Raw genomic sequence first — 12,332 nt, 5'->3', positions numbered from 1 at the left:
GTGACTGCCCGGGGACAGTGCGGGCACCCACACAACGGGGCGAGAGGAAAGCGCTGCATGTCACTGCCGCCACCCGTGGCACCACGGATGGACCTACAGTGGATCCTGCGGAGGAAACTGAGTCAGAGGAAACCATTACAGTGTGATCTCACTAACGTGTGGAACTAAAGGAAGAAAACACACTGCTAAACAAAAGGAACCGGAAACAGGGCTACAGAGACGGAGCAGCAGCTGGTGGCGGCCCCAGGGCTGGAGGCTGGGGGACAGGAATGACAAACTACACAAACAGTGACTTCCCCAAAAGACTACTATTGCCTGTAAACAGAGACACTTGAAACACATTTTGGAGGCCATCATCAAGAAAATGAGGGTTGTGTTTCATAACGTGACTGCTGACTTTTTGAAGACTTATCAAACTTTCTATAAGGTTGTCATATTACATTTCTAAATAAAATGTAGGTGTTTGCTAAAAAAAAAACAACCATAAACATAGACATTTGCAGTGGTACTTTTGTAGCAGAGGCGTATGGTTCAAGTCCTGTCCTCTGGGTACCGTATGGGACTTCACTGCAGTTTACTGATGTCAAATAACAGTGAAAGGGAAACCCTGTTCTCATGCCCCTCATTCTCCAAACCTGTTAAGTAGCTGCTAAATGCCAAATGCCACGCTGAGCTGGTCACCTCCAGCGCACACACGGCTGTGATTGTGGGTACCCGTGTCAGAATCCCGGGTACTCCTGTAACTGGCGTGTCACTGACAGAGTTTATGGGAGTGCCTCTGATGGCTCTCAGCCATTCGCTTCTCCTAAATAAGACGGAGGGCACTGGGCAGACTCCACCTCCTGCAGGGGGCGCGAGCGCCCACTTACCACAAAGAGAGAGCAGTGGCGCTCCGGTTTGTCTGGTGCTTTGGGGAGCCCGTTCCTATTCAGCCTCAAGAAGAACCTCTCGCTGAAAAGGAAAAAGAAAAGTTTCACATCTTGAAAACAGCTTCATGGTTCAGGACTTAGAGCTCCTCTAGGTGCTCTTCACCCCAGGTCCAGTAATCTCCAAACTTATTTAGGCTACTCATTGGACATTGAAAGTGCTTCTGGAAAACGGAAGCGCGGCTGAGACCGTCTTTGCTTCACGTCTGATAAAACCAGCGAAGCGGTAACTGGCAGAGGCAGAAAATGTGAATATATAGGCAAAAAAATTAATATTTTGATTAATTATTAAATTATTAAACCTACTTATTTAATTATTAAATTAAATATTTAATTATTGATTTAAATATTTATTAACTTTTAATATTATGGAATTGTACACTTGAAACCTATGTGATTTTATTAACCAATGCCACCTAAATACACTTAATAAAATTTTAAATTAACTCTGAAAAAGGACAGGTTTCCACATCAGTGATAGCACTATTATTTGACAAATAGAAACAAAGGCACTAAAAGAGAAAACATGGCCCAACATGTTTTGTGTCTTTCCATCTAGGATTTTTTTCCACGTCTGGGTCACATTATTGCATTAACATCACCCATGAACATTGCTCTGAGTGCCATCCGTCCCCTGGAAGGCTTGGTGTTTTATGCTCTCATAAGTCTACAATCCAAAACACGGGAAGAAGACCCAAGAGATGAAACTTAAATTTTCTTTGTTCCACAAAAGAACAGGAAATCTCAAACTCCCCATGGAACTTGCATTTCAAAACACTGCACCACCCAGATTTAGTGCCAACACAAAATGCTCAGACATCAATTCAAGTCAAGAAAACCTTGAGGATACCGTTTCGCTCCAGCGTAATGTGTTCAACTATTTATTTATGTTCAGAAAAGAAAATAGCAACCCAAGAAAAATTAATCTACCAGCTACCGGGAACTTCTCCACTTCAGCGTCCTGGTGTTTACGATCAAATCAAATGTCCCGCTGCCTCAGGCAAAAGCACGCAGCCCACACTCCGAACGCAGAGTTCGCAGGTGTCCCGGCTCGGTCAGCACTGCGTCAGCCCAGGTGACAAGCAGGGACGGGGGGAGAGGGCACCAGTGAGAGGTCCAGGAGGACCAAGTGTCTACCTGTGCTTACTCACCACTCGATCTTTGCCTCAAATAATGTCCCTGTCACCACTGGGAGAAATGGATCCACGGAAACATATGGATTTGAACTAAATGCCGTTTCGAACACTTTTACTCTCTTTTTCAATCTAAATCTAGATAGATTTACATTCGACGCCTTGGCTTACCCCATCCTTCTCTTACGCTATGCCTGATTTCTGACCTCGTCCATGAGAAAGGGCAACCAGCTCATTTCCACACCTATTACCTACGTTTTTCTCCGCAGAGCAGGGGCCGATGAGGTTTACATGAAAAGAATATAAATCGCTGCAAGCACTCTCAAAGGAATCTAAGGTTCCCATACGGTGTGATTCCATAGCGGAGGTTAGAAGTGACAGACACAACTGAAGATGAGGAGCTAAATTAACGTCACCCAACTGTCATTCACTGTGACTCCAGGAACAGGGCTGGCGTGCTGTCCGCAGGGAAAGAAAATTCCCTGTCATTTCAAAGTTAAGCTACGCTAAAAGGAAACATGCACGCATTCATCTTGGGATAAATGACTTGTGCTTCAAAAATCTTATTATTTGGTAATACGAATTTGGGGGGAAGTCATCAATGGGTGGGCACTCTGCTAAGGACTTTACTTGGACTGAGCCATTTGGTCCTCACTACGCCCTTGTACAGCTGGTACACTGCACCCACTTTATAGATGGGAAAACTGAGAAATGGTGAACAATCTCGCCCTAGATCACAGAGCTGGCGCACGGCTAAGTAGGGAATTCTCTCCCGTATATTAATCCAAAACCTTCCACTTCATTTGCATGCTCTAAGGTAAATTCTTTCCCTGTTCTGTAGAAATATTGAGCAACTATTTCCAGAACACTGAGACAAGGGGGCAGTCCCTCATCAGCCCAGGACCTCCCTGCCCCAGGCAACTGCAGAGTTAGAGAGAGGTACCCCTCTGTGGGAGAATGAAAAGGGAAGGAATTTTGATTTAGCAAGTTTCACAGCAGTCCATGGTTTAACATTGTTCCTTGATAGTTTCTTCAACAAAAATGACTTGGGAAGTAAATTATTTTACTACACAACGAAGAACTCCCCAAATATTTAAGAACTTGGCTTCAGCTAGTCAGCGCTCCTGAGCGTGACACTTGGTTTTGCTTCTTAGTCACCAGTCACCTACTAGTTAGACAATGTTTATTGATGCTAATTTAGCTCCAAACACAAGTCACCCTTTTCCCCCCTCCTAAATCTTGGACAGCATGCTCTATGCTTTTTGAGACATTCCTCTTAAGCCCACTCACTGACACACTGGAGTCCAGATTTGTGTCATCCCCTGACAGGACAGTCTGAAATGACAGACAACAGCGAGGCTAATACACAACAGTCCACAAGCCAGTCTAGGCATTAGCACCTGAATGCTAACGGTGAGATAGAATACTATTCCGTATCTGCAAATCTCATCCATATTCTGGTAGAACAATGCTTCCTTACGTGTTCTGCTTCGGGAAGAAATCCCTGTGGCGCTGTCCCTATTTTCATCCCACCAGTCTAGACAGAATCCTGATTAGGCAAGTATTATCCTACATCATACTCTGCTTCAGCAAGGATGTCAGCATGTACAGAGCCAACGACACAGCCCTCAGCTGAAGAATGCCTTTAGGGGCATTAAATAGGCTGGAGACAGCTATTAAGCAGAAAGGAGGCATGTGTAATATTTTTAAAACCTTGTGACCAATTTTTAAAAATTCTTTTAATTTATTTGGTGGCAAGTTGTCATGCAAATTTAATCAATTTCTCTTCTTAATTCAGTGATGTAGCAACCACTTAATCAACAAATGGTTAAGAGAAAAAAATACAAACCTATAGCCATGGAATCTTTGGATAACACACTTCCTTCCCTCCACCCCACCCCCCCCCCACACACACACACACAAGACTGTATGCCTTCAAGGCTGGGGAAAAACTGAACAAGTCAACAATAGTTTATTCTGACACATCTAAAATTCTCTCAAACATCTGTGGCCACACATAAAGGCACATGTGGCTCTCAACTGTAAGTCAAAAGGGTGGCCTCGAAAAACACAACCAGTTTCTGTGACTTCCGAAAGTGCCCTCTCATAATGGGCGCACACATCCATTATTATATCAGTGGCACTTTCTCACCCCACCTGAAAAGGTCTGTGTGTGTTTCCCTATTTCCCTGTGCGCCCCGGAGCCCAGGCCCAGGACTGGGTCTCCACCCCCCACCCACAGCTGCTAGCTGTGACCTGGGCCTTCCTTAGTGTTTGACGAGACTGGACAAACACAATCCTCAGGACAAAACAGAACAAATCGCAAACCGTCGGTAAGCTTCAACTCCCTCCCAACTTCCCCAATCTGGCCCATAATGTCCTTCACTTTACGTGAGAGAAATGTACGAATTTCTCCAAAGAGACAATTCAGGCAGTAGTCTCTCCCCAGACACGGGAGTCACCCCATTAACTTCACGGCACCTCGAGATCCCAGATGGTGCCGAGGAACCTGGCTCCCCGCACATTTTGTATCTTTATTAGAGTAAGCACGCAGCAACAGCGAAATCTCCCACGCCATAATTGCTTCCCAGTGAGAACGGGGCCTCCTTCAATGTCGACAAATGAGTAAGCAAACGGAACACTTCTAGAAACACTGAGAAATGAGAGTTGATATTATTCCCAGCAGAGGAAAATCATCTGACTTCCCAACATAATGCCAGCTTCCCCCACTGGAGACTTCCCAGCCGGAGAAATTTAGTGTCCACCTGCATTCTGTATAATTCCATTATAAATCCTTACGTTGTAAATCAGCGATGGCAGATTATTTACTTAGAAACAAAGACTAGCAGATTACAATGATCATTTATGACCTATCTCCTTTTAACAAAGATGGGAGGAAACCCACATGATGACAGAAGAATGTAAATAATAAGCATACCCAGCATTGTCCCTGGGGAAAAACAGTCCATGTAAATACATGCCCTGTGCCAGGCACTGGGACACACACTGTGCACAGATCTTCTCCTTACATTCTCACAAGCACCCCAGGCAGCAGGAACCACATCCTCCCCACGTTACAGGGGAGGAAGTGGCGGCCTGGAGGTTTTAGGTAAAAGCTGGCCATGACACTGTCGGAGCCAGGACGTTAGCATCCGGCGTCGGACCCCAGAGTCGGACCCCAGAGTCTCAGCTCTTGCCCATAATGCTCCACTGTCTGGGAAAGAACAGAGAACTTAGAAAACAGACGAGCAAGACTGAGCATTCATGTGAACCGAGGGGTTTTTAGTGTAAATATTTTCAATAAAATAAAAAATTAAAACTAATGAAACTGAAAGAAAAAAGGAAAAACCCACGCCGCAAGCCTGCCGGAGCCTGGTGCTCGGCCCCAGTGCTGTCATGCTGGTGTCCCGACAAGGGCGTCCCACAGGGGACAGTGTGTCAGGAGCCAGTTCAGTGGACAAGTTCTAACCAGCAACGTAAACAACGTGGGAGGCAGGGTGGGAACCCGAGGACCCTCACGATCTCTCTCCCTCGTCTCAGTGGGACAGGGTGCTCCCAGCTCCCCCTGCCACCCCACCTCAGGAACCGTCCTAGCCAGGGTCCTGGAGGCCTGGGGACAGGTGTGGGACGGTCCCCCCAGCCTGCTGAGGGGTCACGTGGCTCTCCCACTGAGAGTTCTCAGTAGAAGCTATTGCCTCCAAAGAGCAATTAGGAAGGTCAAGGACAAAGGGGTGTTTGCACTTCTCTACATGAATTCTCGGTGGTCACCCTACCGAGGTGGAAAGAAGACAAACTGCCTCATGACTTAACGTATATGAGAGCTGCACAACGTGTGCTCCACCCCAGATGGATGACTGGGTAGCAGTGTCCTGGGCTGAGACACGCAGTGTGAGAGGTTAGGAGTGTGATCCGCCTACAAAAAACGACAAGGAATGCTTCTAAAATCACTCTGGACAGTTAACTCACTGACATAAATTCATGGTCTCCAAAAGCACCAGTAACCAGCAACAGCGAATGTGTGTTCATAGACGGGCGCAGTCTGCTGAACTCACTGGAAAAGTAACTGCACTGTCCAGCTCACCTGTACTCGTTGACCCAGCCTGAGCAGGGAGCAAAGGGAGACACCGCAGCAGCCCAGAGCAGATGGGGGCCGAAGACGGACAGGGACCAGGGAGAGGAGGAGAAAGAATGGCTCTGCAGCCACCACCCAAAAGGCAGTAGATATAAAACCAGGGGATCTAAATGCTTCTGCATTCTATCAAATGCTTTCTGACTGGCTGACAGTACAGGGTGCTTCCAACAATCGGTGCGGAACAGGGACCGTGCTTTCCTGGAGCACGTGGCCAAGGATGACACAAAGTGGGACCACTCAAGCAGCATGATAAATGGTTGCCGTAACACCTCCAGAAGCTGGTGCAGCCCCGGCCCAGGAGAGATGCTCTTGGGGGGGGGGGGGGGGTGAGCTGCCTACCCTGAGCTGGCTGCTGGCCCTGGGGCGTGGGCTCCCTGAGGCACAGAGAGAGAAATGCTGCATGGTAAACAGAACAGGCCTCCAGGATCCTCACTGAGGGATCCCAGCCTGGGCTGTCCAGCACTCTCGTGGCAGCTGCACAAAGCCTGCGCCCAACCCTGGAGGTTCCAACTTCCTGGGTCAGGATGAACCCCCATCCTATGTTTAAAGGCCCAGGTGTGTTTAAGGACTGCTGGTTTGGCCGCCACGCCCAGGTCTGAGAAGTCAGAGTGCTGGCTGTCTTTTATGACAGTCCTGTGTACCAGCAAACAGGCAACCAGAACCTCAGATCTTCAGGCCAAAGCCTTCACCTCGTCTAATGTCACCCCATCTACTCTCAACCATGTGACACGCAGGTGGCAGAGTCTTTCCTTGGCATCAGTGAAAGCAACCCCTCGAGCACAAGTCTTCCTTGATAAGGCTGTTCACGTGCCTCATAGTTTTAACCCTGAAGCAAAAGCGGTGGGGGCAGGAGCCCCTCGGACTCCAGAGGAAAGGAAAGAGGAGGACCCTGGAGACCTGGGTTCCCCAGCAGTTTGGTTTGCCTAAGGAACAGACAGACACTGAGTGTCCTTGATAAAATGTGGCCATCCAAGTCCAGATGCCCACTGAGTAACCAACTAAGTAACCAGCTCAAGGGATGGCTTTGTCAGGATAGCAAAACATTCAGTTTTCATGCAACGATACAACCAGAGACAATTGTTTAAGCTGTAGGCAACTCTATTGCCAACACCACACTGGTTCCTTCTTACTACTTAGCATTATTTAAAAACACTTCTTTTTCTTTTCTGAGACTAGTTACCTGGATCAGAACTCTCTGGAGGAAGGAAAAGCTCAATGAAAACAGGGATGCAGTGCTTTCTGAAGTTATAAATAAATGACATACAGATGACCTGCTGCTTCGCATGATCTGCGCTCATTAACCCCAAACCGAATGCCTGACCTGACCTGACCTGACTGCTGATTTGAGAAAAACAATACAACAACGTTCAGAAAAGACCGGGACCCTAGAAATCCCAATGCTGAATTTGAGTACAATCCTTAGAAACACCTACGCCGTTTAACTACACAATTCATAGAAATACTTGCTTGCATCTCTCTCCAAAGAACTTATTTAAGAACTTCCTGGAAAATGAGTTTCTCAGAGAAGCAGCAAAAAGTAGGCGATGTTGACAGGATCCCTCAACACGAAATCAGATCTGCACACAAGCAGCAGGGCTCCCGGGCAAACAGTCTCATTCTTGTGAGAATTTCCGTAATTTGATCATTGCAGACGCGACATCTTTCTGTGAGGGAGGGATCACTCTGCTCTCTCCAGGGCAATTGTCCTGACCTTCCTAACCACGCCTCTGTTACAGACAGCGTCTGTGGTGAGGAACAGCCAAAGTAAAGCAAACAGGGGGGTCACTGCAAGTACTCTGGGTTGAAGCACGAAGCTGTCTGCAAAGGCAGAGAAACCTTACATAAGAACAGACTAAATAATGAAGATCGAAAGTGATTCAAGCCCTGCAAAAACAGTAAGTGTAATAAATCATGCATTTATTATCTCTAAAAATTGTTCTGTTTTTTCAAAAAGACAGTCAAAATCCAATTTCCCTTCCAACAGCTTCCCGAAAGTTTATTTCATCAAAACTGTAAAAATAAAAATTAAATAATTATTAAATAGTACTTATGACCTGGAAGACACATGGACTTATACAAGGTCAAATCCTTTTTGTAACCAGGAAGCCACAAAGTCCCTAAGCTGATGTGCAAATACGAATGTGTATAAGAATAGGAGCATTGTTTTTGCACAGAACTACAGTTTTCATAGGGTTGGAAGGAGCTCTGGGCCCCGGAAAGGTTAGGAAGCGTTGCTTCACACACCGCAAATATGTTTGTGAAATGAGACTAGCCTATCAGTTACCATAGGGAGAGATGGTGTGGAAATCTAACCTCTAAAAACATCTTTTGACTTAAAGCTTAATAAGATTTAACTAGGCAAAGGTAAATCCTGGAAGGGCAGATATTTTTCCCCTGTTTCATTCCTCAATGTTTCTTTCCCCAACGCCCAGGTCGAGGCCAGTCCCCGAGGGCAGCAGTAATTGTCTGCTGAATGAATGAACATCAATGATTCAACAGCGAGAGTGAGAAATCAATGATGTTCGGCGGAAATGAAAAGAAGATGTGATCTGTTTAAGTTGTGGGCCAAAACCCCCACACGGAAAGGGCTGGGAGGAGATGCTCTATATTTATCTGCCCGCTTCCATCGACTTTTTGTTTAGCGTGACGGCTTCCGCGAAGGGTGCTCCCGTGGAGACAGGTCTGAGAGCGCAGTCCGGACGAACGTGGGCCACAGGAAATGGCTCTGTAAGCGATTCTGGTGCGCGCTCGGCCCCCGGCGTCTCTCGCTCATTAGGAAGCGCGTCCCCACCAGAGTGGCAGTATGAGAGGAGATAGAAGACAGTAACTTGCTCCCCGGTGCCTTGTTTCCACAATGAGGACAGGCCCCGAGCACCCCCTCACCTCACCTACACGCACCCTGGCTCAAGTGCTCTGCTCTGAAAGGTGCGGGGGACACGAGGGTGATGAAGAGGTTCGAGCTTTATTTTCAGAAAAGGGACTAACATATCACCAACCACACCTGTGTCAATGTGGACTCATCTTCCTGCATAAACTGAACACTGAAGAACTCCTTGCAGGTGGTTGGTATGTGTGACTGCAATGTATTCTGTAGGGAATCTGTCCCTCCAGGCCCCACACACAGGAGAGGAGGTGGTAGGGGTGACCAGAATCTTGGTGGAAAATAAACCAATCTGGCCCTGGCTGCTGTAGCTCAGTGGATTGAGTGTGGGCCTGCGAACCAGACAATCGCGGTTCGATTCCCAGTCAGGGCACATTCCTGGGTTGCAGGCCGGTTCCCTGCAGGCCAGTTCCCAGCAGAGGACACACAAAAGGCAACCATACATTGATGTCTCTCTCCCTCTCTCCTTCCCTTCCCCTCTAAAGATAAATAAATAAAATCTTTAAAAAAAAAAAACAATCTGGTCATCTTCTGAGATGCAGAAAAGGAGGTGAAAGAGCCTCCTGGTCACCTTCTAAAACACAGCACTATTCACTATTCAAGTAAAAAAGAGACCAGTGGCCTGAATGAATGCAAAAAAGAGACCAGTGGCCTGAATAAATGCATGGAGCTAAAGGGAAAAATAAGGCCAGTTCTGAATACATTTACTCTGGGAGTTTTCGTTTTCTGCCACGAGAAATTTCCAGCCACTTATTATCATAATAAGGCAGTAATTTACAATTTCAAAAATAATTGGAACTGCGTGGCTCTTAAAATGACAGAGAAAAAGGCTGGATTCGCTTCCACCCCGGGTGCTCTCCCCATGAATAAGTTATTTCTTGCTTGTTTTTGTTTTAATTTGGACCTTCCTCCTGGGCCATTTCTTAAAATCTCTCCCATCAACGACACCACCACATCTCTAAAGCAATTATCTGCTTTTCTGCTGTGTGACACAGAAGTGTGACGAAGGGGGAATAAACCGAGAAATGGAATTAACTTCCAAGTGACCACGGTCTCAGCTTCCAGGCACCTGCTGACAGAATCTAATGGAGAAGAAGGAGCCCAAAAGGACATGAGGGAAGGTCACTGGGGGTCACTGACATAGAGACACCCATGGCAACCCCTACCCGGCCAGACAGAGCAGGAAGCGCTCTGGGCCCCGTGAATGGGCGGTACGTCCGCGATCCGTGGAGAATCTCCGAGCACCCGAGTGGCTCTGTTGGTGTCTGTTCCGGGAGGTGAGCACCCTTGGGAGTGGCCAGCCAGGCTCTCCCGGCAGCCCGGCCTCGCTGGAAGCAGCTACAACTCTGAGTCAGTGGTGCAACGTGACACTATAAAAAGAGCTCCGTGCCAACTCCCTTTCAACATTGAAAGCAATTGGGAGGGACGCTGAACATGGGTGACAAAGCTACTATAAGCTGTCAGTGACATACGAAATGGGAAATGCTAGCACAGTGCCCAGAGAATTAAACAATCACACTGCCTTATGGACGAAGGTGTATACACAGAAATATCAGCACTTTTCCTAGCCCAGGCTGAATAACTCTTCTCTCTGACAGCTGCTTTCTGTAAGCTCTTAGGAAAAAAAAGTCCCAGCAAGAAACACGAGTTCTTTAATGTCCCTTTAAAAATGAAAAGGCCGTTGGATAATGCTGGCCTCTACTGAGACCTGGGGAAGCCATGGTCGTCGTGCCTTTGAACTTCCTCACTGTTCCACCAGGTTCCTGTCCGCTCACTTTCCCAACAGTGAGCCTCCAGCCTCCAGCACCACCCACCTCCTGCTTCTGATGCCCACGTCCTGAGTAAAAGCATCTACAGCGCTGGGCTCACTCCAGTTCCACGGGCCTCTCGCCCGCGGGCCCCCAAAGTACTCAGCAAGTCCATTACTTGTCCCGGACCCACATATCCTATCCCGATTTCACTCAAAGTCCACGGCCAGTGCCCCTGCAACTCACTTTTCACACCAAACTCTGTCTCATCTCCCTCCAACAGCAGATGATCTGGCTCCCCACGTCACTTACAGAAGGTCCAGCCTCCAACCCAGCCTCTCCTCCACGCTAACATTTACGCCCACGCTGCCATCCTCGTTTCCCTTCCCCAGGGCCCTTCCTCCGTTTCAGAGGCAATTCCTCCCATGTGCCCCGGGTCCACGTCTCATCCCTGGCCAGGCCTCGCGCTGCGGACATCTGTGCCATGAGGGCGGGGGTGAGGACAGGAGCGGGACGAGGGAACACACCCTTCACGTAGGGGGACAACTGCTTCTCCTTTGGGGGTGATGAACCTGCACTGACTCAGGGTCTCTGGGGCAGTGGTCCTTCTGGAGGTGCAGGGCTTTGCTTAAGCACATCAGGCATTTCCTCTCACAGATTATTAATAATCTCCCAGTTTCCTATTTTGCTGCGAGTCAGAGCTTATGCTGCAAAGGTAAATTATAATATTTGCACTTGTAATACTGAATGTCCTAGACAATTAGGGAAACATTCACCTTCGGCTCTGCCCAATACATTATCAAAAGTACAACTGCCAGTTCACAGGGACCCAGTGGCGTCACCCCAGGTGGAATGGATGCAGGCCATCTCTGGGGTGAGCAGCCACCGGGCTAATAAACCGGTCTTCTTTAAAAGATTTAAAACATGCCTGTCCTGATCGCTCTGTTGCCCACATGCATTTTTATGGGCAACATTGATCAGTGTTAGGCAGCTAGTTCATTAGCCATTCATAAAAGTAAAACCGAGAACCCATATACATAACCCAGGAGTCCAAAGCAGTAAATTTTATATTTATTCTGTCTTTGCTTTTAGTCTCTTTTGTTCTGTCTCTGAAATATTACAAAGCAAATCACCTCCCTGAAGGCATTGCATCAGTATGCCTCTCCCCGCCTTACATAACCGTACCAGCAGGCACCCGAAACAGCAACGATGATTCCTGGGAGCACACCTTTCTTAAAGAATCCAAGACCAAACACCACATGCCACTTCTGGTTACATTCAAGGTTAGTGCCTGCTTGGGTGTTTAAAAAGCCATCACCCTGATAGCTGAGGTCTACTCCCCGTTCAGCTTGTATCCACCATGACACTGTGACGTATAGGTATTATCTCACTAATGCTCCAATAATCCCATGAGGAAAGTGCTGTTATTATCCTCATTTGGCAGAGACGTTAACAGCCATAAGAGAAAATGAACTGGCCCAGCTACAGAATGGCCAAGGCAGGATCCGAACC

General features: G+C 47.5%; 1 protein-coding gene across 5 annotated transcripts in view; it reads right to left on the bottom strand.

Annotated features, from left to right (window-relative positions):
• The window catches only part of DOCK4 (dedicator of cytokinesis 4), a 313,731-nt gene that overhangs the window by 130,812 nt on the left and 170,587 nt on the right, over window positions 1-12,332 (bottom strand). For all 5 annotated transcript variants that reach the window (XM_037155987.2, XM_037155989.2, XM_037155988.2 and 2 more), the window contains one exon: window positions 870-951. In XM_037155987.2, the coding sequence (XP_037011882.2) occupies window positions 870-951 (82 nt within the window). The remainder of the gene's footprint in view (window positions 1-869; window positions 952-12,332) is intronic.

This window comes from Artibeus jamaicensis, unplaced genomic scaffold, assembly GCF_021234435.1.
Source record: "Artibeus jamaicensis isolate MK-2021 breed Jamaican fruit bat unplaced genomic scaffold, CSHL_Jam_final contig_1016, whole genome shotgun sequence".
Classification (NCBI taxonomy): Eukaryota; Metazoa; Chordata; class Mammalia; order Chiroptera; family Phyllostomidae; genus Artibeus; species Artibeus jamaicensis.
Note: the sequence above shows the minus strand (reverse complement) of the source record. Positions and strands in the feature narration are given on the sequence as shown.